Source organism: Mirounga leonina, unplaced genomic scaffold, assembly GCF_011800145.1.
Source record: "Mirounga leonina isolate KUSES-001 unplaced genomic scaffold, KU_Mleo_1.0 Mir_91, whole genome shotgun sequence".
Taxonomy (NCBI): Eukaryota; Metazoa; Chordata; class Mammalia; order Carnivora; family Phocidae; genus Mirounga; species Mirounga leonina.
In genome coordinates, this window is record NW_023270839.1 from 10,102,222 (window position 1) to 10,129,573 (window position 27,352).

The window sequence follows — 27,352 nt, forward strand, 5'->3', positions numbered from 1 at the left end:
CTTATTAATCTGTTCTATCACATTGATTGATTTGCGAATGTTGAACCACCCTTGCATCCTGGGGATAAATCTCACTTGGTCATGAATCCTAAAATTTGTATGGAATCAGAAAAGACCCCGAATCGCCAAGGAAATGTTGAAAAAGAAAAACAAAGCTGGGGGCATCACGCTGCCCGATTTCAAGCTATATTACAAAGCTGTGATCACCAAGACAGCCTGGTACTGGCACAAAAACAGACACATAGACCAATGGAACAGAACAGAGAACCAAGATATGGACCCTCAACTCTATGGTCAAATAATCTTCGACAAAGCAGGGAAAAACATGCAATGGAAAAAAGTCTCTTCAATAAATGGTGCTGGGAAAATTGGACAGCCACATGCAGAAGAATGAAACTCGACCATTCTCTAACACCATTCACAAAGATAAACTCAAAGTGGATGAAAGACTTCAATGTGAGACAGGAATCCATCAAAATCCTAGAGGAGAACATAGGCAGTAACCTCTTTGACATCGGCCACAGCAACTTCTTTCAAGATACATCTCCAAAGGCTAGTGAAACAAAAGCAAAAATGAACTTTTGGGACTTCATCAAGATAAAAAGCTTCTGCACAGCAAAAGAAACAGTCAACAAAACAAAGAGGCAACCCACAGAATGGGAGAAGATATCTGCAAATGACACTACAGATAAGGGGCTGGTATCCAAGATCTATAAAGAACTTCAAACTCAATACCCAAAAAACAAATAATCAAATCAAAAAGTGGGCAGAAGACATGAAAAGACACTTCTCTGAAGAAAACATACAAAAGGCTAACAGACACATGAAAAAATGTTCATCATCATTAGCCATCAGGGAAATTCAAATCAAAACCACATTGAGATACCACCTTACACCAGTTAGAATGGCAAAAATGGACAGGGAAAGAAACAACAAATGTTGGAGAGGTTGTGGAGAAAGGGGAACCCTCTTACACTGTTGGTGGGAATGCAAGTTGGTACAGCCACTTTGGAAAACAATGTGGAGGTGCCTCAAAAAATTAAAAATAGAGCTACCCTATGACCCAGCAATTGCACTATTGGGTATTTACCCAAAGACACAGATGTAGTGAAAAGAAGGGCCCTATGCACCCCAATGTTCATAGCAGCAATGTCCGCAATAGCCAAACTGTGGAAAGAGCTGAGATGCCCTTCAACAGATGAATGGATAAAGAAGATGTGGCCCATATATACAATGGAATATTACTCAGCCATCAGAAAAAATGAATTCCCAACTTTTACATCAACATGGATGGGACTGGAGGAGATTATGCTAAGTGAAGTAAGTCAAGCAGAGAAAGTCGATTATCATATGGTTTCACTTATTTGTGGAACATAAGGAATAGCATGGAGGACATTAAGAGAAGGAAGGGAAAAATGAAGGGGGGTGGAAATCGGAGGGAGAGATGAACCATGAGAGACTATGGACTCTGAGAAACAACAGGGTTTTAGAGGGGAGGGGGGTGCGGGGATGGGTTAGCCCAGTGATGGGTATTAAGGAGGGCACGTATTGCATGGAGCACTGGGTATTATACAAAAATAATGGATCGTGGATCACCACATCAAAAACTAATGATGTATGGTGACTAACAACATAATAAAATTAAAAAAATTTATGTTCTTATTCTTTATCTAATTCTACTTGATATTCTAATAATTCCTATTGGAAGCACTCTGCACGCTTAAGGTAGCTGTAAAACCCCAAAGCATATTCCCTATTGCATCACGAATTAGAGAGCAGATTTCAGAACTTACGATGTCCCACCATAAAGACATATTTAAAGAATAATTCAGGAATGACCAATTAATCTCTTTTTCACCAAAAGGAAGAGGACAGCCCCTTCTTTGAGAGTAGCACTGGAGCCCTAAGGAGGTGAAATTTTTGGCCACTCTTCATATTTAAGAGAAATTGAGGGCGCCTGGGTGGCTCAGTTGGTTAAGTGACTGCCTTCGGCTCAGGTCATGATCCTGGAGTCCCGGGATCGAGTCCCCCATCAGGCTCCCTTCTCAGCAGGGAGTCTGCTTCTCCTTCTGATCCTCCCCCCTCTCATGCTCTCTCTCTATCTCGTTCTCTCTCTCAAATAAATAAATAAAATCTTTAAAAAAAAGAGAGAAATTGAGAGGACGAATAGAAAAAAAAGTCACACTATCTGTCTGGGACTTCTGCTACCTTAAAATGCATGAGAATAGAATCATCCTGCAGAAAAAGAAAGAGTAAGATCTAAATTCAGACATAGAGCACTTTCTACCTTATCCCTCAAATATACCACCCACCAGCCCTCCTCATGAATAGTATTAAGGGAACTAAAGTCTTTAATTGCATTATTATAAAAAAGTGACAAACTTCGCTGACTTCACAAGCTTGCAAACCTCTTGGTTTCCACACTCAGCTGGCATGAGTTTCTTCTCCTGCATATGGTCCCAGCATACACTAACATAAGGATCAGAGTTAAAGATCTTAAAACAAGAAAAATTTGTTTCACAAATCCTAGCTGAATTAGGTAAGAAAACTACATTCTTCCTTGAAACAACACAAATTTTTACCCTGAAGTGACTCAGATTTAAGCAGTCACCATCTCTGGGATTAACTCCAGCACAGTGACAAAAAAAAAAATCTACTGACACTGGGTCCACCTAGCATTTTTTTACTAGAATCTGTCTTATCACTAAGTGCCTTCTTAGTTTAGTTTGCATAGATGTGATCTGGCTACTATCTCATTTGAGCTTCATTTATATTATTTATTATTTACAGATTTTAAAAATTCAGATTTTAAAAGACTAAATGACTTGCCTAAAATCATAGTTACCAAATTGCAGAAATAGTGATTTTAATAAGATAGAATAATCCCCAAAGCAGGGTTCTTCCTGTAACATTCATGATACTGTCCAAAATCATAAAATATAAAAGGACAACAGAGGTTCCCACCATCCAATTTAGCTATCCCATTGAATTGATACCTAGTTGTCTGGGTGAAAATTTGTGCAACTGAATAAAGTTTTATATGATCCTCCACTATATTATCAGTTAAATATTCTTTATGTTCTTCAGCTTAATCCACATTTTTCAAAATTCACAGTAATGGGCAAGAATGTATTTTAATAATTTAAAAAGGAGAATCAATACCATATCAGAAACCACACTGTTATTTTCAAAATTTCATTAAATAGATTTAGTGTCAGGGGTGGTTTTAAGATTTACTTTAGAGCACAAAGATAAGTCATTTTATTTTTATCAGTATGAGTTAGACAAAATATTTGAGAGAATGTGAATTAACTAATGAATGGGTGAGATTAAGTAAATTTCAAAGAGGATAATGTTCAGGAAGAAATTCTTAGCAATGAAGGGCAAGCCAAGCTTTCCAATCTGTAGAAAAATCCACTGGCACTGGGTGTTATATGCAACTGATGAATTATTGAACTCTACATCTGAAATTAATGATGTACTATAAGTTGGCTAATTGAATTTAAAAAATCCTTTGGAATGGAACACTTAGGAATCATGTACCATGCTCCCTTTACCTTGGAGAAAAACAATCTATTGTCTCAGAATTAGTGGAAAGACAGGCATTGAATATAATGAAGTAGAACACAAGCACAAAACAGAGTGAAAGTGAATTAAGACTCAAAGAATGTGGGCAAATGAGAGAAGGAAAGAATGATAAGAAAGAGCAATGAGGAAGGAAAAGCAAAAGGTCAATGGAGAGAAATTGCAAGAAAAATAAAGGAATAAAAGATAAGGCAAATGTAAAAAGAATAACTGAGAAAATGAGTGTGTAAAATAGAATTAGCAGGAAGAGAATGGGCAAATGGGAAAAATTTTTTTAAAAAAGGAGAAAGAGGAAATGAACGGGGAAAGATGAAGGAGGAGATGCTAGGAAGGTGATCAGTCCCTAAACTCCTGGTTCCAGGAGCTGATCTCATAGCAGTTGGAATCTAGGCATGCTCAGTGTGGCCTGTGGATGCTGTGTGTCTGCACTCTGAAAAAGAGAGGAGGATATGAACCCCTCTCCACCTGCACATCTTCAATGCCAGATATGTTTTTGTATCACTTGAAATAACAAGGAGGGTTAGGGATGATGAAAACATTCAGGTCTCTATCCTAGCCTACACTGACAATACTTCTTTGCCCATCCGACTAGAGCAAAACGCTGGTCTCTGTGAGAGTCATTGTTTTGGGCTTCTTCTCCCCAGGAATTCATTTTATGCAGAGTAATGTTCATCTGATGCAAGTCTGTCCTCAGTCTTTGTGATGAGCACAATTTGAGAATCAAAGGAACAGAAAGTATGTAAATGAGAACTGGAGAAGAAAGTGGATTGAAGAGGGGAAGTAGTATGCAATTCCATCTGTTAGTAACAGGGAATAGAAGTGGATCTGGAAAAATAAAAGCAGAGGAAGAGTGGGAGACTGTAACTCTCAGAATGCTCCCCAGGCTTGGAATTGTCAACCCCCAAAAGCATGAAATAACTGTAAGTGAGTCCCTGAAATGTGCAAAACCTAAGATTAGGCGGAAGGAGCTACTGACACTTTCCTAAGAGCAGGTTTCTACAGGGAGAGTAAGAAAGGAATGTGGAGGCCAATTGGTATCTAGATGGATAAAAGACAGAAGGAAACTCCAAAGCTAATTTGAAGGACATCCAAGATATTTTTTTCCTATTTCAATTTGCTTAGATGCACTATCTGTTTATACATATATGAATAAGTATCTCTGTGCACAAATATGTGCCCATGTGTTATAAATTCCTTTTCCATAACATTTCGGTGCTAGTTACAAATGTTACTAACCACATAGAACATATGTTCTGATGTTTCTTAATAAGTGTGCCCTAAAACACCAGCATATTGCCTAAATTTTCCATGAGTTTCTTTATAGACTTTTTAAGGTTGATTTTTCTTTAGTCTTTCCATTTTTTTCTTCTCTTCCTACCTTCCCCTCCTAGTGATGCTATCAAAAATTTCTACCAAATGTCTATTGGGAAGTTTTTTTCTCCAGTCTTCCACATCACTTTTTTTAAAATTTAAATTAAATTAGCCAACATATAGTAAGTGTCAGATGTAGTGCTCAATAATTTATCAGTTGCATATAATAACCAGTGTTCATCACATCACATGCCCTCCTTAATGCCCATCACCCAATTACTCAACCCCCCAACTCCCCTCCAGCAAGCCTCATTTTTTTTTTTTTACAAAAGTTAAGAATCTCTCATGGTTAGTCTCCCTCTGATGACTTCCCCTTCAGTTTTCCCGCCCTTACCCTATGATCCTCTGTGCTGTGTCTTATGCTCCACATATGAGTGAAACCATATAATTGTCTTTCTCTGATTGACTTATTTTGCTCAAAATACCCTCCAGTTCCATCCACGTCAGTGTAAATGGTAAGTATTCATCCTTTCTGATGGCTGCGTAGTATTCCATTTCATATATACATATATATATATATATATATATACCACATCTTCTTTATCCATTCATCTGTCAATGGACATCCCGGCTCTTTCCACAGTTTGGCTATTATGGACATTGCTGCTACAAACACTGGGGTGCAGGTGCCCCTTTGAATCACTACATTCGTATCTTTGGGGTAAATACCTAGTAGTGCAATTGCTTGGTCATAGGGTAGCTCTATTTTTAACTTCTTGGGGAACCTACATACCATTTTCCAGAGTGGCTGTACCACATAACTCTTAAGATTTATTTATTTATGAGAGAGAGAGAGAGAGAGCACGAGCAGGGAGAGGGGCAGAGGGAAAGCAAGACAAGCAGACTCCCTGCTGAGCAGGGAGCCCAACTTAGGGCTCGATCCCAAGACCCTGAGATTATGACCTGACCTGAAATCAAGAGTCAGATGCTTAACCAACTCAGCCACCCAGTTACACCTTTCCAAATCACTCTTTTTTTTTTTTTAAAGGTTTTATTTATTTATTTATTTGAGAGAGAGAGAATGAGAGACAGAGAGCATGAGAGGGAGGAGGGTCAGAGGAAGAAGCAGACTCCCTGCTGAGCAGGGAGCCCGATGCGGGACTCGATCCCGGGACTCCAGGATCATGACCCGAGCCGAAGGCAGTCGCCCAACCAACTGAGCCACCCAGGCGCCCTCCATATCACTTTTAATGGCACTTAAAAAAAAAAGATTCGGGGTCCTGGGTGGCTCAGTCTGTTAAGTGTCTGCCTCTTGATTTCAGCTCAGGTCATGATCTCAGGGTTGTGAGATGGAGCCCCACATTGGGCTCCACACTCAGCACAGAGTCTGCTTGAGATTCTCCCTCTCCTTCTGCCCCTCCCCCTGCTCTTTCTAATAAATAAATTTTTTAAAAAGATTTATTGAAATATAATCAACATATAAAATTTACCATTTTAAATACATAGCTCAAGGGTTTTAAGTGTATGTACAGGCATATGCAAACATTACCATGATAAATTTTAAAGCATTTTCATATTCATATTCCCCAAAAGAAAACTCGTATTACAGTCATATTATAGTCATTCCCCATTCTACCCACAGCCCTAGGCACCCACTCTTTTACTTACTGTATCTATCAATTTGCCTTGTTTGCAGATTTTCATAAACTGAATTGTACAGGATACGGTCCTTTGTGACTGGCTTCTTTCACACAAAATAATGTTTTTGAGTTCATTTATGTTGTAGCATGTCACAATACGTCATTCCTTTTTATTGTCAAACTGCATTCCATTGTATCCACAGTACTTTTGAAAAGCAACTATTGTATGTAATTCAAAATCAAGAGAAATATTGTTATATGTCACATTACAGTACTGTGTTACAATTAGCAATCTTTCATTTTTTAAATCATTCATGTCAACAAACAGATATCACAATATATGAGTATTTATAAAATATGTTTCTACAATTATAGCAATATACAAATACATATAGAGCAATATAGTAATATAAAAGAAAATAACCACAAATATAATTCTAAACAGAATTCATAGACTAGATTACAGCCTGAAAAGGGGCAATATTTATGCAAGGAATATTATTATTTTTATTTATTTATTTATTTTTATTCTTATGTTAATCCCCATACATTACATTATTAGTTTTAGATGTAGTGTTCCATGATTCATTGTTTGTGCATAACACCCAGTGCTCCATGCAAAATGTGCCCTCCTCAATACCCACCACCAGGCTAACCCATCCTCCCACCCCCCTCCCCTCTAGAACCCTCAGTTTGTTTTTCAGAGTCCATTGTCTCTCATGGTTCGTCTACCCCTCCGATTTCCCCTGCTTCATTCTTCCCTCCCGCTACCTTCTTCTTCTTCTTTTTTTTTTCTTAACATATATTGCATTATTTGTTTCAGAGGTACAGATCTGAGATTCAACAGTCTTATGCAAGGAATATTATGACTATTTAAGCACCTAAATAAAATAACACCAATAGATGGACACTGATTATTAATATCCTAATTGGTTTAAAATGAGGAATACACACCTCTTATTTTTCTTACCACTTGTGAATGATAATAAAAAAGAAAAATCATTGCAAAACTAAGAATCTGAAATGCAATTGCTTTATTTTTCTCATCTGTCAAATGAGTATGTCATACTGTATGTTCTACATGATCATTCCAGCTCTAGCATGCTTTGATTATACTGAGATATTCAAAATATTTTATATATTCTGATAAGTTTATATGAAAATATTTGTGGGCAGGATATCATTTGGCTATCATTCTGAGATCTGAGGGTAAAGTAGCTTATGGATACATGGCAAGCAAATAAACATGGATTAGTATTCATTAGTATTTAAGAACACGGTGTGTAGCAGATTCAGGATTGGGATCCAACCAAAGGTGTACCTAGGGGAATACCTCTGTGTTAGGAGAATGCAGGATTCTTGTTTGAAACCCTAAACCAGTTTGGAACAAAGGTGCACAAGGGCACCAAAGCAGAATAGTGTAAGAGAAATAAGTAAGGCACACATTTAGAAAACAAGACATAGAGATACCAACCAGGAAATAGGGATTCTACAGGAGCCAAAGGAAAGAAGCACTTGGCAAAAACACTTTGCTTTGTGGGAATAAAGAGAAGCGATGAAAACCCAGCAACAAATCTAAACATTAGAGACAGTGCACCACAGCTAACTGAGAAAACAACACACCTGACAAATTTAATAATGGTTAAGTTTTGTTTTAATCAGGAAATTTCAACTATTCTTCAAGCAAAGTACCCCAGACTCCTAGAGGAGCACAATTATATAGAAGCACATGGTAAAATGGGAATGAGAGTATGGTTATGAGAACAATGTCTTAGGGAGGGATCAAGAAATGGAGGGTAGAAGGGTCAACTCAAAACATAAGACACTTATGGGACATGCATTTTTTTTCAGCTAGGCAAGTTTTGGATGTGGTAAATAAATGTTTTTATCTGGAGAAGAGCTATGGAGACGATAAAAAGGTGGTTATAACAGATAATACTTTGTTATTCTGCAGACAGAGGAGAGATGGAGAGGGAGAACAGAACAGTGGTGACAGAATTCATCCTCCTTGGTCTAACCCAGTCTCAACACGCTCAACTCCTGGTCTTTGTGCTAGTCTTAGTTTTCTATCTCATCATCCTCCCTGGAAACTTCCTCATCATCCTCACCATCAGATCAGACCCTGGCCTCACAGCCCCCCTCTACTTCTTTCTGGGCAACTTGGCCTTCCTAGATGCATCCTATTCCTTCATTGTGGCTCCCAGGATGCTGGTGGACTTCCTCTCTGAGAAGAAAATAATCTCCTACAGAGGCTGCATCACTCAGCTCTTTTTCTTGCACTTCCTGGGGGCAGGGGAGATGTTTCTTCTTGTTGTGATGGCCTTTGACCGCTACATCGCCATCTGTCGTCCTTTGCACTATTCCACTGTCATGAACCCTAGAGTCTGCTACGCCTTGCTGTTGGCTCTGTGGCTTGGGGGCTTTACTCATTCCATTGTACAAGCAGCCCTTATTCTCCGCTTGCCCTTCTGTGGCCCAAACCAGCTAGATAACTTCTTCTGTGATGTCCCGCAGGTCATCAAGCTGGCCTGCACAGACACTTTTGTGGTGGACCTCCTGATGGTCTCCAACAGTGGCCTGCTCACGCTGCTGTGCTTCCTGGGACTTCTGGCCTCCTATGCGGTCATCCTCTGCCATGTGAAGGGACATTCCTCTGAAGGGAAGAATAAGGCTCTTTCCACATGTACCACACACATTATCATTGTGTTTCTGATGTTTGGACCTGCCATCTTCATCTATACTTGCCCATTCAGAGCTTTCCCAGCTGACAAAGTGGTTTCTCTCTTTCACACAGTCATCTTTCCTTTGATGAACCCTGTGATTTATACTTTTCACAATCAGGAAGTGAAAGCTTCCATGAGGAGGTTACTGAGTCGTCACATGGTTTGCCAAATGAAATAGAAGAATGGGACAACAACAAAGGAGAAAATCCAGTTGGAATTGATTAAATCAATTATTCATTAATACACTAAATCAGTCAGTCATTTTAGCAAATACATTTATTAAGTACTTGCAATTTTTAGGCACTGTTCTAGCTATGTGAATAAGGCAGGTAAGATTCCAGGTCTCTTGGGGTTATATTCAAGTAGATAAACACAGATTAAACTATTAAATTGAAAACAGATCCAAAAGAGATAGTGCTCTGAAGCAAATAAAAAATAACGTTATGATAAAGTTTGACTGGGAGATGGTAGTTGCTTTTGGTTGTTAAGCAAGGTCTTTCAGAGCAGGGGTTAGTTGCTAACCAGACAACTTGAAAGACACACCCATGGAATTACATGGGGACAGAAAATTCGAGAGAGAGAGGATGATTGGTACAAGGGTACAAAGATCTTATGAACTGGTACATTTCAAGACCACAAAAAGGAATGTAGTAGCTTGTCAAATATGTTGATATATATAAATAAGTATGTATTAAATACTGACTGTACAAAAAATAGTATGATGTCTTGTTAGGTGTATATATATAAATGCATGACAATGGTCCTGTAAAAGGAGCGATTATTATTGGATTATTATTGATTATTATTGATATGACTGGATTATTATTGATATGACTATTATAGGATTATTATTGATATGACTGGATTAAAATCTGCTTTCTTGTCAAATGTTTTATATTTATATTGTTTCACAGTTTCTCCTTCTTTTGATTTAATTGATAAAGGCAACACAACTTTAATACTGTAGAATTTACCTGGACATATGGCCCTAGTGGTAAGGCTCCTTTCACTCTGTAGTGTATCTGCTAGCATGCCTTTCCTGAACTAAGTTCACAAAAACTAGAACCCTCATGTCAATCAATAAGTAAGTAATATACACATGTTGGAATAAACTGCCTCTAGAACTTAGAGAGGACTACCAGACATTATGCTTTCTTCTTAGTGGTATAGTGATTAAGGTACAAGATGCAATACTTTAACTTTTAAGCTGTCTCAGCATACTTGCCCTATATAAACTCTCCAAAACTTCACAAATGTGGCAGGACCCTGCCATCTTCAATGAATGAGGTTTTTGTCCTCACACTTTATCCTTCACAGTGACTTAACGTGGGAAGAGAAAATGTTGTTTTTCTTATGCTCTATCTTAGGAATATTGAAAATTTCACTTAATGCCCCTATATGTAATTGTATATATATGTCCTTGACTAAAATTATTGGTCTGCTAGTAATCAACCATGATTACAGTGTTATAGTTAAATCAGGTAGAGGTTTATTTTCTAGTGTAAAATAAAATGTTTGTATAGTAGTACCACAGTATCACCAGAGACTCCAAAACCCCCTGTGTGTGTGGTTTTTTTTTTAATAATTTGTCACAAAATGTCTGTAAAAATTTCACACACCACACTTGTATTCCAGAAAGATTGAATAATAAAAGGATGTGTGCCATTATAGGTCCATTTTCCTTCCAATCCATTCTTTTCATTTCTACAAATTTGCTGTATTATAGGCAGCCCTTATCCATGAAGACTGAATTTCCAGGACCCTAAGTCACTTGACCTCCAGATGGTTACAAATGAGTGTTACTGTTAGATTAACATAGGGTGGGAGGAAAGGACAACAAAGCACACACACACACACACACACACTCTCTCACACTGCCTTAGCCCAAACATCTGCAGTACTTCTGTGGCTCACTCTGGAACTCAGCAACACTTCCATGGCTCTAGCTCTCCTAGTGAAATGGGCCACAACACTTCTGACTTTTGTATATAAGCTGTTATAACCAGAATAATGGTCTCCCAAATAAGTCCACACCCTAACCAGAGAACTTGTGAATATGTTACCTTACATGGCAAAAAGAACTTTGGAGATATAATTGTTTATAAACCTTCAGATGGGGAGATTATCCTGGATAATCCGGGTGGACTCAATCTAACACGTGAGTATTTAAAAGCATTGAACCTTTCATGGATCCAGAGAAAGAAAAAAAAATGCCAGGAAGGATGGGACTTGAGGAGGCTTTAATGCACTGTTTCTGGCTTTGAAGAGGAAGAAGACATGATCAAGGAATATAGGCAATGCCTAGAAAGTGAGAATAATCCCTGACTAAAAATCAGCAAGGAAATGGAAATGATATTCTACAACCACCTGGAACTAAAGTTGGCCCATAGCCAGCATGAGTCTGGGAGCAGTTTCTCCCTCAAAGCCTCCAGTAAGGAATACTGTCCTGCCAAAAACTTGATTGTATTCCAGTGAGACCAATGTTGGATTGTGGACCTACACAACTATAAGATAATAAGTTTGAGTTCAATGAAGCCTCTATGTTTACAGAAACTTGTTAAGGGAGAAGAAGAAAATGGAACATATGGCCACACCCTTGGGCTGTGGTAAGACTGTGTCTTCTTCTCTTGTTCCCTCCAGCTTAGATTGGGGGTAGCTTCCAGTTGATGTTCATCTTTGGATTCCCTGAACATTTGCCGTTAGCATTTCAGCCTTATTGTCACTAGAGTAATTAAACTCCTTTTGTTTTATATGTGTACCATGTTTAACTGATAGCATTTGACTATAAATATTTACCATACTTAATGTTAGTATAAAGACTAACACTTTCCCAATTAGATCTCAGAAAATATGGAGGTGGGGAGAGACAAAGGGCATAACTCTCCCAGGAGTCAGCCCCTATAAAGAATTTTTACCAAGCAGCTGCCTGATAATACTGTTTACTTTTATGTTATCAGCCACTTTTACTTGCAAGGAAGAATGCACAATGTCACTTAATGAATTCAGGTGTCTGTTGCTAATGAAGAATGGGAGAAGGCTTCTCAGCAGTCTCTGCTACACGGTCTAGCCTCATTGCTAAACTAGTCATTGGTGAGGAAAATGAAGAACTGTGGTTCAGGCTAGTGAGATGCAGCTTTGTGGATAGGTCTGGAGACTCCATGGACGTGCACAGACACCTGATCCCAAGAAAATCTGCTTTGCTTTCAAGAAAGAGGGAAGGGTCATGGTTGGGAAACTGCCATAGCCAGTTATCATCACTGTTAATTTAACATTGCTCTACAATTCTAGTTAATGAAATAAGGCACAAGAAATGTATTAGAAAAAATATTATTGTTTGTAGATCATTTATCAGTAACCCAAAACAAAGGAGACAATTAACTGGGATAAAATTACAAATGAGATTTCTACAATGATACCATTTACAACTTAAACATGTAAAAAAAAAAAAAGGAAACAATAGCAATTAAAACCAATTATGTTATAGAAAAGATCATATAAAGTACAGCATAAAAGTAGGAAATATGCAAAATTACATTTAACAAAAAAAGTGTTGATAATGAAGATGAGAAAATTTTACTGTGTTATAAAAGTAGCAGACATTTCTAATACTGTTCATTTTTTTCTACCTTTCTTATAAGTTTAATACTGTGATATCAAAATATCTTTGTAACTTGTTTTAACTTTAAAAAATAAATCTATTTAATTTAGAATAAAAAGATAAGAAGCTAGCCAAGAAAACTACGAATGAGTAAAGCAGTGAGAGCAGGCTTGCCCTTCCATACATTAAATATGTTGTAAACATAATGAGTAGTAAAATGTATAGTACCTCCTCAAAAATTATCGGGAAAACAAAACAGTAAATGAGCATACCTGAAGAAGAGCCTGATCTATCGGCAAATTGAAAAGGTTATAAAGAAAGCATAACAAATTCTTAGTGGAATGAATTATTATTTAATTGCAAAAATGAAAAACTATCTCACATTATTTATCAATAAATTTCAAACAGAGTTTAAATATGAAAATTTCAGCCTTAATAAAATTTAGAATTAAAATAATCTAGAATATTTATATTTTCCTACATATCACATTTATCAATGCTTAATGTAGAAAACAAACTACAACAAAAGAATGAACATCATACAAAATTCTCATAATTCAACTCTAGTCCTCTTTCCACTGACCACCTGAGTACTGAAAATTGTCTTTAAAGTATTATCAATTTTATGGATGAAAAATGGTGTCTCATTTTTGTAAAGTCAAAAGTGTATTTTAACATCCTAATTACTTTTTTACTCCTAGTCTCTCAGGAATTTAAAACAATCAAATGAGTTTCCTCCTTTGGGCCTTCTACCAAGGGATACATTGATATACTGCTGTCTTTTGAAGTTCAGAGCAGAAAATAAAATCACTGGATGATGAAGATTAAGCATCTATTTCATATTGATGTTACTTCTGAAGTCCAAGTGCAAACCGGTAGGTTACATAATCCTGACCTGTTACTCTACCTTACATACCACATCGATCTCATTATTTTCATTAAAACCTTAAATGTGTCCATAAGTGATAAGTACAAATGCCAAAAAGATAACTAAAAGGAGGGCTGAAAGGGGAAAATTAAACTGGAATATACCTTATTTTATACAACTGGGAAAAAAATACAAAAATCAGAAACACCATACCAAGGACTACTGGAAATTAAGATAATCCAGCAATCCAGGCCGAGTAAATTATTCTTACAGAAAAGAAATCTAGGTATGTTCAAATTGTTTGGCTATCCCATGATCTTATTCTTTGAATTATAGCAGAAATACAGAGAACATTCCTTTGTTGTTTTTAGAAATGTAATTTTTTTAAAAGAAATAAATGATAGAAATGCAAGGATAAAGTGCCTGATTCACGGCTTTGAAAATCACAGAATGTCACCACTCATAAAATATTGATGCTATCATTAACTTGTTAGGAATTATTAGAAAAACGTGTGAGAAAGTTCAACTTTCCTATGGCAACAGTCTGAAAATGGCCAAGTAAACACTCATAAGAAAAAAAAAATTAGAGATAGTATCTTGTCTAGGACTCTATCTCTGCCAGACCCATGTGCACCTGCAAATGTACTTATTGCATACTTCAGACAAATACAGAAGGTCCAGGAGCTATATCTTAGGTAAAATCATTGCCTTACAGCAAGGGTATGAAGCACAAAGAAGAAATACACATTCACATCTGTGAATGAGAACTAACAAAGATTTCCATTTTCAGTTCTATTACCTTGTAAAAGAAGGACGTTTTTATGCTACTCTGAATGATGGTGTCAAACATAATGGAAGATTATGAGCCATTTATAATAACTGTGTGTTATTGTAAGTTATCTTAAGTGACAGTAACTATACATAGAAAAGAGAATACGATTAAATGTTTATTATGGTTATTTAGATATACTATATTTTGAAAAATTTGAACTGTGTAACTAAAAGGTGAAAATGTACCCCAAAACTATATATATTCTATTTTCTCTTCTGACAATCTGCATTAGTACTGGGTCTAGGCTCTCATAAAAGCAAGGAAAGGACTGGAGATGAACAACAAGCCTGGATTTAAGACTTGAAAAATAGAGCTACAATCAGGCAAACAGGAAGGTCTTTAAAAAGTGAATGTATATACAACGAGCACTGACCTATTCCTTTGATATGTGTGTATTTTTTAAAAGTTCACTTAGCTTAGCTGAATCCACCTCAGTCAGTAACATAGTATCTATGACTTTTTCTATTTTGGCAAAGTTAAAGGTTAAAAGAACTTTAAGGAAGTAACTGTGAGAAAGGATAGGTCCAAGGAGGCTAAGTAACCCAAGATGGCACTCTATTCAAACAATCCATCACATTTCAAATTTTTTAAAGTCATGTTTACAAAGGTAAATGATTCACCTTACCCTTTACCCCTCACTAATGGAGGAAAGTGGAACAAGACTACAATGGTCGGAAAAAAAAAAAAAAGACTACCATGGTAAAGTTCACTAATCTTAATAATAGTGATTTAGATGTTTCTATACAATCATATATGAAAACATATGACTTAAAAACAGTTATCAGATAAAAATGGATATTTAATTCAATTTTACAGCAATTGGCTAAGAATGCACAGATAGGACACACTTTATGTCTAATCATATGAAGAGTTAGGCACTATGCAGATGAGCATCTGTAGTTTTGAGAGTCAATCTGGGTCATTCAAGTCTAAAAAGCTTAATCTTTCTCAGTAATTGGGTTTTCTTTTGTTTTTTCTCAGTAATTGGTTTTGATCTCAGTTATAAGTGTCTCCACATGCAACCTTCTATCAACAGTATGCTCATGGACTATATAATCAGTTCAGGAAGCATAATGCACATTATGTGATTTCAGCAATATTTAATATGGCAAACTTTTTACCGCATACTGAGAATGTCACAAAAATGTGTCAGTAAATGCACTTCCTGAAAAAGATAAAAATCTATTTTGCTGATGCCTTCCAAAACTCTTTTCCATCATTCTAATAAGTTAAGTGTTCACATACAGTCTGATCTGCAGCTGAACAAGAACGGAGAGGTTTTTCTCAATGTCCAACTGACCTTGCCCCTACTAACCAACACACACATTTCATTTAGTTGGCTCCATTCCCTTCACACTTTCTATTGTCATGTGGTCCTGTGAAATATCTCCTGCAAAATACCTATGAAGCAGTCATATTACCAACAGGGTTGTTTGCCTGCATATGACACAGGATGTAAGTAAAGATCAGGTTTACTGATTTGTCAGTCCCTATGACATCCTGTTTTTTCCCTCATCTAGGCAACTTCTGACAAATGTACAAAAGGATGAATGTGGATCTCCTGAAAAACACATCAAGTGTTTCTGAGTTCATCTTGCTGGGACTTTCCAATTCTCAAGAAATTCAAATATTCCTTTTTGCAATCTTCTTTCTTGTCTATGTAGCCATCATAGTAGGAAACCTCCTCATTGTGATCTCTGTGATAGTTGACAACCATCTTCACTCCCCCATGTATTTCTTTCTGGCAAATTTATCATTTTTTGACTTATGTCTTTCTTCTGCTGCAACTCCCAAAGTGACTGCAGACTTCCTTAGAAAACGCAAGACCATCTCCTTGTGGGGCTGCATGGCCCAGATATTTTTTATGCACTTCTTTGGGGGTGGAGAGATGTCTCTTCTGATAGCTATGGCCATGGATAGGTATGTTGCCATATGCAAACCCTTGCACTATAAGACCATCATGAATCGCAGGGCACTCATTGTGTTTCTACTGCTCTCGTGGGCAATTGGGTTCATACACACCACCAGCCAGATGGTTTTCACTGTAGGTTTACCTTTCTGTGGTCCCAATGTTGTGGACAGCATTTTCTGTGACCTTCCCCTGATCATCAAGCTTGCCTGCACTGACACCTATATCCTAGAACTGTTGGTGATTGCAAACAGTGGACTCCTCTCCCTGGTCTGCTTCATTCTCTTGCTCATATCCTATATTGTCATGCTGGTCACCATCTGGCAGCACTCCTCCACTGCATCCTCCAAAGCGGTGTCCACACTATCTGCTCACATCACTGTGGTCACTCTCTTCTTTGGCCCTGCTATCTTCATCTATGCTTTCCCATTCAATAGTTACTCTGTAGATAAGTTTCTTTCTGTGTTTTACTCTATAATCACCCCCCTCCTTAATCCAATTATTTATACTCTGAGGAATCAGGAAATGAAAGCAGCCATTAAGAGACTCAGCAGCCAGCATCTTGGTTCCTGGCTCACTTCCTAAATAATATCTATAACAACTGATTATTTGTGGTCTCTGCTATTTGGGGTTTTTGAGTCTCCAATATTTATTGGAATAACTACAATGAAAATATTAAATACTATCTATTTCCCTCAAAATTCATAGCATTATTGTCAGTTTTATTAAAAATTTAATGGAAAATGTTCATAACACAGATTCAATACATTAATAAATGTGCATTCATTAATTCCTTGTACTTCCTTGTCTTAGAATTCAAGGAAACAGGGCGCCTGGGTGGCTCAGTTGGTTAAGCGACTGCCTTCGGCTCAGGTCATGATCCTGGAGTCCCGGGATCGAGTCCCGCATCGGGCTCCCTGCTCAGCAGGGAGTCTGCTTCTCCCTCTGACCCTCCCCCCTCTCATGCTCTCTCTCTCATTCTCTCACTCTTAAATAAATAAATCTTTAAAAAAAAAGAATAAAGGAAACAATGCTGATGAATGTTTAAAACACCTAATCATAAATATTATCACAAAAATTTTATAAAGTTTTAATGGCTCAGTATGTAAAAATAGGTAACTTTAGTATGACAACACGCTATACGGTGTTTAGTATCAAATCTTTTTCCCTAAAACTGTATTTAGTAACTTAATAGGTGTTAAAATATCTGTCAATATTTGTCAACCATTATGAAGTCTTCACAGAGGAATTGTGATTTGAATGAGGATAACATTCTCACTATATAGCCTCAATACACTATATATTTAGTAGAAGGTAAAAATATGCCTAAAAATAAATATTTCCAACATATCTTTGAGTACTCAGTTTTCAAAAAATCAATATCAACTGAAATATTAAAGATTAAAACCATGAACAGCTTAGTGTAGCTTACTTTACCAGATCACATGGACACTCAATGTAACTGAATTTCATCATTCATAAAACATTAAAAAAATATTTATTAGGTACCAATCACTGTCTAAAGCAATACAGATACATGGTTATAGATACAGACCTGTTCCCTGTTCTGGAGAGAGTAACCAAGGGGAGGGATGTATGTTAGGCATGGTGGTCTCAGAAGACTACTTTAAGGGGAGACATTTATACCAACCAGTTAAGTAAGCTCTAGAATTAGAGCTTTGAGCAAAGAAAAGAGCATTCCAGGCAAAAGGGCCAGTGTAAACAGACACTATGAAGTGAGAAAGAGTTTGTAAGTATTAAAGGTAGACCTTGGTGAAGGAAATTGACGAATAAAAGGGAGAAGATCTACGCTGAGATTTTATAGAAAGGAAAACCAGAATTTTCAGGCCTAGTAGATTCCTTTTTATTGTCAACATAAAGCCGTTAATGTGTTTTGAGAAAGAGAAGGACGGGATCCAGCATACATTATAGTATGTTATACCTCTGTCCTCTTAAGTAGAGAATATAATGTAGCTAAAGGGAAAGCAGAGGGAATAGTTAATGGACTGTTTCAGGTAGGAAGCCTGAATTTATTAATAATACAAATATTGAGTTTGTGGAATCTACAAAGACTTCCAAAGGCAATTAGAAGACCTAAAATTATTCATACATCTTGGAGACCAAGATGTCTTTTTATAAATTTTTAAATGTCTCAATTTTAAAAATATTTTAATATTTTGTTTTATTATGAAAACTTTTATTTGAGTATAGTTGACATAAGTATTACATTAGTTTCAGGTGTACACAGTGATTTGAGAAATTTTATATATTATGCTGCTATGCTTACCAGAAGTATAACTCCATCTGTCACCATACAACACTACTACAATATCATTGACTATATTCTTTATGCTGTGCCTTTTATTCCTCTGACTTGTTCTTTCCATAACTGAAAGCCAGTGTATCTCCCACTCTCCTTCACCTATTTTGCCCATCCCCCCACCTGCCTCACCTCTGGCAACCATCAGTTTGTTCTCTGTATTTATATATCTAATTCTGCTTTTTGTTTTTTTTGTTCATTTGTTTCGTTTTTGGATTCCACACATGAGTGAAATCACATGGTATTTGTCTTTCTCTGACTCATTTCACCTAACATAACACCCTCTAGGTCCATCCATGTTGTTGCAAATGCAAGATTTCATTCTTTTTATGGCTGAGTAATATTCCATTGTGTATATATACCGTATCTTCCTTATCCATTCATCTAGTGATGGACACTGGTTGCTTCCATATCTTGGTTATTGTAAATAATGCTTCAATAAATGTAGGGGTGCATATATCTTTTCAAATTAGTATTTTAATTTTCTTTGGTTAAATACCCAGCAGTGGAATTATTGGATCATATTGTAATTCTATTTTAAATTTTTTGAGGAATCTCCATATTGTTTTCCTTAGTGGCTGTACCAATTACATTCCCACCAAAAGAACATAAGAGTTCTTTATTCTCCACACCCTCACCAACACTTACTATGTTTTGTCTTTTTGATTCTAGACATTCTGACAAATGTAAACTGGATGATATGTCACTGTGTTTTGATTTGCATTTCCCTAATGATTAGTCATATTGAGCATCTTTGCATGAGTCTGTTGACCATATGTATGGCTTCCCTCAAAAGATATCTATGCAGGTCCTCTGCCCATTTTTATTCAGATTGTTTTTTTGGTGTTGAGTTGTATACATTCTTTTTTTTTTTTTAAGATTTTATTTATTTATTTGACAGAGACACAGTGAGAGGGAACACAAGCAGGGGGAGTGGGAGAGGGAGAAGCAGGCTTCCTGCGGAGCAGGGAGCCCAATGCAGGGCTCAATCCCAGGACCCTGGGACCATGACCTGAGCCGAAGGCAGACGCTTAACAACTGAGCTACCCAGGTGCCCCAAGTTGTATACATTCTTCATGTATTTTGGATATCAACCCCTTATCAGATATATCACTTCCAAATATCTTCCCCCATTCAGTAGGTTACCTTTTTGTATTGCTGATGGTGTCCTTTGCTGTGCAAAAGTTTTGAAATATACCTTGAATATCAAACACGTATTTTCCCTTCTTATTCCCTTTTTCTTCCTTTTTAAGTATATCTGCCCTACTTGAGTTTGGCCCTAGACCATGTACTCCTAACAGTTCAGCTTTATTTTGAAAAATTCTATGCATACCATCCTTACCAACTGATTTGGGTAATCAAGTCAGGACATCCAATATTGTTCTAATATTATCTTCCTAATTTCTATATTAAAGAATCCTTTTCCTTCTTGCATCTCAAATACCACACTAAACTGAAAAAACAGCAGAAATTTTTAAAAGACTTATTTTTCATGGCAATTCTTTTTTTTTGTTTTAAATACTCTTAAGGCATTTATTTATTAAAACGTTCTCTGCCAAGATTTCACATTAGCTTAAAATTCAAATCAGTCTTTACATTTCTCTACTGAGGTTTCCACCTCAGAGTATCACACAAAAACACCTTCTCCAGCAATCAGTGTTACCAGCGTCCACACGGTGAGCCCCATGGTCAGCCTCTTTGTTCCCTAGGTGACCCAACTAGATGTTAATACTGCTCTGCTACAGGGTAAAAGCTCCTAACTCAAACTCATTGGAAAAGGGGTGAAACTTCTGCAAAGTGCACTTTAAGAAGAGGTACTGTTTGCTCATGAAAAGAAACCAGTGAGTCCTCTAAGAATAATAAAAGGGGGTATTTTACAGTTAAGCACATGATTTGGAGTAAAGAATTCGGATGTTGCTCTGCTGGTCCAGGCCATTAATACTCTTCTTGTTCCTCCTGTGGGCCCCCTTCATCAGGTATCACAAAGCCTTCATCTGTGGCATACAGAATGTCCACGGTCCTCTGCAATACCAGGTTTTCCCCCTCGTTCTCCTGGCAAATCAATTCAATGTTCCTTAGCTTTCCAAAGTAGAAATCTCTTTCTTTCTCCAAGTCTTCAACAGTAAGTTTCAATACGTTGACCTGCTGCATCAATTCAGCTGCTTCGTCATCCCCGTTGCCCACACCAGGATTCTTTCACACCACACCCGGGCCAGCCTTAGGGGTTGCAGTAGTTCTGTGAGTTGCAATGGGCCTCTGTGGAGCTGCACTGCTAGAGCTGAGAGGTGTCTTCGGTTTGTTCAGAGCTGGAGCAACAAGGGAGGGAGCCACTGCAGTTTCTTGACCTTGTCTGGCAGCTACGGGGTCATAGTCTTTTCCATCATAGTTTGCATCAAAAAACTTCTTGAACCACTGAACAAATTCAAAATTGTCCTGAAACTTTCCTTTTACTAATTTGTCCACAGGAATTATTTTGTCAACACCCATTCTCTTAAAACCTGCTTGTAGTATTTTGAAGTTCTGGATGTATTCATGTTCTAGCTTAGCCTGGAATTTCACTTTCTTCAAGGCAATGGAGCCAGGGAACAGCATGTCCATAAACTGACAGTAGGCAGCCCCTGAGCACAACTGTTCCATCTTCGTCAGATTCAGCTGCAGAGACTCATTGATCCAGGCCAGCATGTCATGTCGACTTAGGTTATCACTGGTGACTGATGTTGAATATACGTTCACTGCCATCTTCGGCTCTCGGCGGGACCACGTCCACGGCCTGTGCCCGGCTTCGGTTCCATCTTCATCTTGTTCCCATGGCAATTCTAATTGCTAGTGGCTGCGTGGGTAAAATAAATCTTAAAAAATGTTAACTAAATTGAATTTATTAAATAAAAAAAATTCCTAGGCTCAGTCAGAAAGAATGAGAAATCTATTAGGAATGTCTTCTATGGACTTTGGAAATGAATGTGGCACCACATGTACTCCCCTCACTTTTTTCTTTTTCTTGTATCATACATGTACTCCCCTCACTTTCTTGTAATCTTTTAAAGAGCATTCCAATTAAATAAACATGGAAGAGTTAAAGTAGGAGGAAACAGAAAAATTTCTGTAGCAAATGAACTCATGTGCAATCATACATTGTTACACTGTTAGCCTTTAGTATTTTACTTATCTACATTGTTTTACTATAAAAGTTTTACTATAGTTGCCTCCATGATCTCCCTTTCATAGTCTTGAGTCATAATCAAGTTCTACATAATTGTAAAGGACTAGAGAATTCTAAATCTTTAGAATGGTTGGTTGATTGCTAAACTCCACTAACTAATCATTTATTGCTTACCATGATGAAAGCCTCTCCTTTTTGCTCATTCTTGTGTGTGCTGGTTCACTTGCTCTCTTACTCTCTCTCCTCGCTCTCTTCTCTCCCCTTCTACGGTAAAATGAGATTTTTTTTCTGGTAAGAACTGGTCTATAGTATATGAATTTCCTTATATGCCTTGCTCAGTGTAGACTATTTTAATTTTACTTGAATAAATACACTCAATTACTAATTATAAATATTGAGATTGATGAAATCTAATTAACAGAATTATAATTTCCTCAAGTCTATCATTTATGATAGATCATTTTCTATAAATGTGCTCATCCTTCCCCAACCAAAACACTTGAGTTAGTGCTTTTTCTGAAAAGCACTTACTAGAGAAAGTTCACATGGCTGATACTTGGTGAATTCACAATTCACTTAAATAATGAGAGAAGTCCTTGTTCTGAACTCTTGGGAACACTAGCATGTTTATTTTAATAATTCCCTTTAGGGAACTGATCACCAGCCTGCATCTTATTTATGTTTCTTGTCCTTTTTTATTTTTTCTTTTTTTGTACCTGTGAATCATTGTCCTGTATATTCATGAAGGCAAAAAAAGATAAACAATATATATTCAGGATCTAACTGTATCTGCATGTTTTTGAAGAGGCCACTCCTCAGAACTGGTAGGTTTAAATAGCAGTGCTAACAAAAACTGCAAATGTATACTTTAATAAAGGAGAAGAGGTTTTATAAGAAACTTAGAACTGAATGAAAACCACATTATTCCAATCATGAGGGCAATAGTAAAAGATAATTTTGGTCAACTAGCAACTGAAGAATGTATCTAGTTTCAGTAAGAACAAGAGCCACATTCCTGATTTGAGGGGTCAGTTTTATAGTTTGAGTTTGTATTTTGGGAATATAAACTTAAATTAGTTATCCCTATGGGATAAAAAGACAATTTAGAGTATTAAAATAATGGAAAAATTAGGTTCTTCCTTGGCTAAGTATAGCATCTGTGATAAGTCTGAAACATAAAATAAAGTCTCATATCAAGAAACTGAGAAACACTGATTTCCTATTACTTAACCTCTGTTATTACTTTCCTACACTGAGTATTTATTTCATCACAGAAAACACATGAAATAAGTGAGATAAATTAATTTAAATCAATTAAAAAAATTTCCACTCAAGTACACTTATTTTGTTCCCTGAAGTCATATAACATTTCATTCAATGTAATTACCTAATTGTACTGCTAATAAATTTCTTTGGTAATTTTGCAACCCAAGGATTATTTCCTATTCTTCTAAACCCACTGGCCTTTTTTCTACCTACATTTAAAGCAATTAATTTTAATATTTTAAACTTGATCAATATATGAGATCAAAGCCCTTTGTGTATCTATAATGCTGAACCTTTTTCTATTAAAAGTACAAGTTTATTTTTTAATTAGAAAATATTTATAATGGTTATTCTGACAGCAAATCTGACTTTTACATTCCAAACATTTTTTTGTGGTCAGTGACTATTACCCGTGCATGGGTTATCTAATCTATACATGACTTAATCCTCTCATAAAAAAGATTCATAAAAAAACCCCTCAAGATCAATAAAAACTGTACAGCTTTTATTCTTATTAAAAGAACTGTCAGTTATGTATTTCCACATACACTGTTTAAGTGCTTTTGTGTAAATGTATAGAAAAGACCTTATTACTAAATATAGACACACAGTATTGGACATCCCATAGCATTTTTTTTCCCTAGGCAAGCAACCACAGTTGAAAAGAGTGCACTCATTTTTCATCCTTAAGTCACATAAATGTCACAGAAAGAGCTAGGTTCTCCAGTCCCGGGTTATCCAACCCATTCTCAGACTAAGTTCCTGCTAGAGAGAAACCAAACCATGTTGATTCATTTTTTTTTAAATAAAATTTTCAATGCAGCTGGCTTTGCTTTTTTGATTCACATTTATTCAATTATTTTTTCATTTCTTTTCAGTTCACTGTATTTGTATAAAATACACTACTCAAAAGTTTAAATTTTCCATTGGAGGCTTAACTGTGGCTTAAGTTAGGAAAAATTCTTTTCTTTTTCATACTCTTATTTTTACTTGTGTCTGAGTAGAAAAAAATAAATATTTTAAAGATATTTCATCTTTATTTGTACATATCAATATGTACAAATTGTCATATTGAATGATTTCATCTATAATAACATATTGGAATCCATCTATATGTACACTTAGCTGGATATATTTTATAGAGACTCGTAAAATTCCAAAAATCCTAAATTAATAAATATTGGGTTTTGCTCATAATTTTCCAATTTTACTTATCAAACTATAAAAATTACTTTTATAATTCTCAAGATTTTTCCTTCAGTATTTTGAGACTGAGGACCGCACAGTTTTGAAACTATGCATAACTAGTATGTGACTCAATTACTACATGAAATAGAATACCAATGATGATAATAAATATAATGAAGACAACTAGGTAATTATATCATTTAAATTTAATAGAGAAAAATATATTCATTTAGACTAAGTCTTCTTTACCAAGTCTTCCATAGTAAAATTCTTCTATGGTTCTTATTGGTTTGGGTATCTTTATAGTCACCAGAAAATGAGATAATGCTAAAAACAGAATTTTGTAAATGCACATACATAATACCTATGGGTATACAATGAAATACGCAAATATATTCCATATATGTTATCCTTGGGAGTCTCATAACAATCTGTGAGGTTGAAGAGTAGGTATTACTTTATGCATATAGAAAAATAAAATCAATGTTCAAAAGAGTTAAGAGTATATTTCCCTGGTAAATGTAGAAGGCAGGACTAGAATGTAAATCTAAGCTCTTGGTTCAAGTTTTCTTTTTTTTCCCTTATTCTGATAGTTGGGCTAAACAATAACATCTGAATATTTCATGAACTATTAAGCCAAAAAATGTATATTCAGAGTAGATTTTCCACAATCTGTTCTGGAGCTCCAGAACTAGAACGTATGTATTTGTGTTTATGTGTATACGTGTAATTCTGTATCTGTGTCTGTGTGGTTGGTGTGTATCAGTAATAGTTTTTCAAAAAGAAGAAAACAGGGGGCGCCTGGGTGGCTCAGTTGGTTAAGCGACTGCCTTCGGCTCAGGTCATGATCCTGGAGTCCCAGGATCGAGTCCCGCATCGGGCACCTTGCTCAGCGAGGAGTCTGCTTCTCCCTCTGACCCTCCCCCCCTCATGCTCTCTCTCTCATTCTCTCTCTCTCAAAAAAAAAAAAAAAATTTTTTTTTAAAATTTTAAAAAAAGAAGAAAACAGGAAAAAAAAGTTGGGACTAAAACATCTAAATAAAAAAGTATATAAAAGTGATCTATCAGTGTCAGTTCAATATGGGAACACACACAAAGTACAAGTGTGAAAGATATATGAACCAGTATAAGAGTCAAGAATCACTCTGCACACAAGTATGAAATATCAGAGGAAAGCACTGGGTACAAAGAAGATAAGCTTGCAGGAACCAAGGAAACATAAACCTACTTGTCAAAAATCTGCTGTATTTTTCAGAAATGTCCATCTTCTCTCTATATATATGAATCAAATACTACTTTTTATATGGTCATATCTTCAAAACTATCACAGGTTAACTTGTCACTTTTTCCAGGTTTTCTACATTTTAATGACTTTCTGAAAACCCCTACATAGACTAGATGGATATGATGAATAGCTCAATGGTAATGGAGTTTCTTTTGTTAGGACTCACCAACACTTGGGAACTTGAAATTTTCTTTTTTTTCATATTTTTGTTGGCCTATGTAGCAATTATGGCAGGAAACCTTCTCATCGTGGTCACTGTAACCTTTGACTCACTTCGTACTCCACACCAATGTACTTCCTCCTTGAAATCTCTCCTTCCTGGATATGTCTATTTCCACAGTCACACCCCTAAGATGGTCACAGATTTCCTCAAGGAGAATAAAACTATTTCTTTGTGGGGCTGTATGGCTCAGATGTTCTTCCTCCACTTTTTAGGTGGCAGTGAGATGACTCTTCTCATAGTTATGGCTGTTGATCAGTATATTGCAATATACAAACCTCTTCACTACACATCCATCATGAATCGCCGGGTCCTCATGGGCTCTGTGCTGCTATCATGGGCTGTTGGTTTTGTGCATACAATGAGCCAGATGGTTTTTACTATCACCTTGCCCTTCTGTGGCCCTTACACAGTAGATGATATTTTTTGTGACCTTCCCCGTGTTCTAAAACTTGCCTGCACTGAGAAATACGTTCTGGAGTTGCTGGTAATTGTTGACAGTGGACTGTTGTCTTTCATCTGCTTCATACTCCTGCTCATTTCCTACACTGTCATTCTGGTAACTGTCCGACGTCGATCCTCTGGTGGACTCTCCAAGGCTCTGTCCACATTGTCTGCTCACATTACTGTAGTCACTCTGTTCTTTGGGCCAATTATCTTCATTTACGCTTGGCCATTCAGGGGCTTTTCAGTGGATAAATTTCTTCCTTTGTTTTATTCAATTATTACACCTTTACTGAACCCCATCATTTATACTCTGAGAAATCAGGAGATGAAAGCAGCCATTAGTAGACTGAGGACCAAACACATCCTCAGAATAAGTTGGTATTAATTTGTTTTGTTTGTAGATTTTTAAAAATATTCATAATGTATACTGAAATTATCAAATGTTTGTTCCATCATTACATTTATAGGACATGTTTGGTTTTTTTGCAAATATACTTATTTTAGTTGAAATTTAATCCAGTTGGAGTTAATAATATTTTTAATGTAATAAAGAATTAAAGAGAAAAAAAGCCAGCCCACTAACTATAGTTGAAAACCCAGAAATTTTAAAGACTAAATTCCATTAAATAAAGAGAAATCATGGTCCGGGAGTGCACAAAGTGTTGTAGGGATCTCCTGCATCACACTGGGAGAGAAAGTTCCCCTTCCTGGAGTATATTTGGAAGGGGTATATTGCCTCCCCAAGGACAAAAGACCTTGCAGGTGCCAGCAAACAGTCTTTCACTGGCAGGGGACAGAGGTATGCACAGAGGCTGGATAACCTGGTCGCTGCTTTTCGCTGTGCTACACCATAGATTCTGTGTACCACACAGGAGTTGTTGTTGTTGTTGTTGTTTGAGTCATCCTAAGGACACCAGACACAGGATGGGCAGACTCTTCTCTGGAGGAAAGGAATGGGTCTGCTCGGTGCCAAATCCCTTAAGATTTGGAGTCTTGAATC

At 36.6% G+C, this 27,352-nt stretch overlaps 2 protein-coding genes and 2 pseudogenes across 2 annotated transcripts; 3 read left to right on the top strand and 1 right to left on the bottom strand.

Moving 5' to 3' along the window:
- The first annotated feature begins 8,501 nt into the window (after nt 1–8,501).
- LOC118003314 (olfactory receptor 4N5) lies at nt 8,502–9,437 on the top strand. Its single transcript, XM_034994210.1, has one exon. The coding sequence runs from the start codon at nt 8,502–8,504 to the stop codon at nt 9,435–9,437; it is 936 nt and encodes a 311-aa protein (XP_034850101.1).
- Nucleotides 9,438–16,103: 6,666 nt separating this feature from the next.
- On the top strand, nt 16,104–17,051 carry LOC118003526 (olfactory receptor 4K13-like). Its single transcript, XM_034994587.1, has one exon. It carries the CDS (start codon nt 16,104–16,106, stop codon nt 17,049–17,051), a length of 948 nt encoding a protein of 315 aa, XP_034850478.1.
- A 3,247-nt stretch (nt 17,052–20,298) lies between these two features.
- Nucleotides 20,299–21,580, bottom strand: LOC118003734 (annotated as a pseudogene).
- A 4,218-nt stretch (nt 21,581–25,798) lies between these two features.
- LOC118003528 lies at nt 25,799–26,737 on the top strand (annotated as a pseudogene).
- The last annotated feature ends 615 nt before the right edge of the window (nt 26,738–27,352 follow it).

Excerpts from the sequence above, each read along its gene's own strand:
- LOC118003314 (XM_034994210.1), top strand. The coding sequence starts at position 8,502 with ATGGAGAGGGAGAACAGAACAGTGGTGACAGAATTCATCCTCCTTGGT.
- LOC118003526 (XM_034994587.1), top strand. The coding sequence starts at position 16,104 with ATGAATGTGGATCTCCTGAAAAACACATCAAGTGTTTCTGAGTTCATC.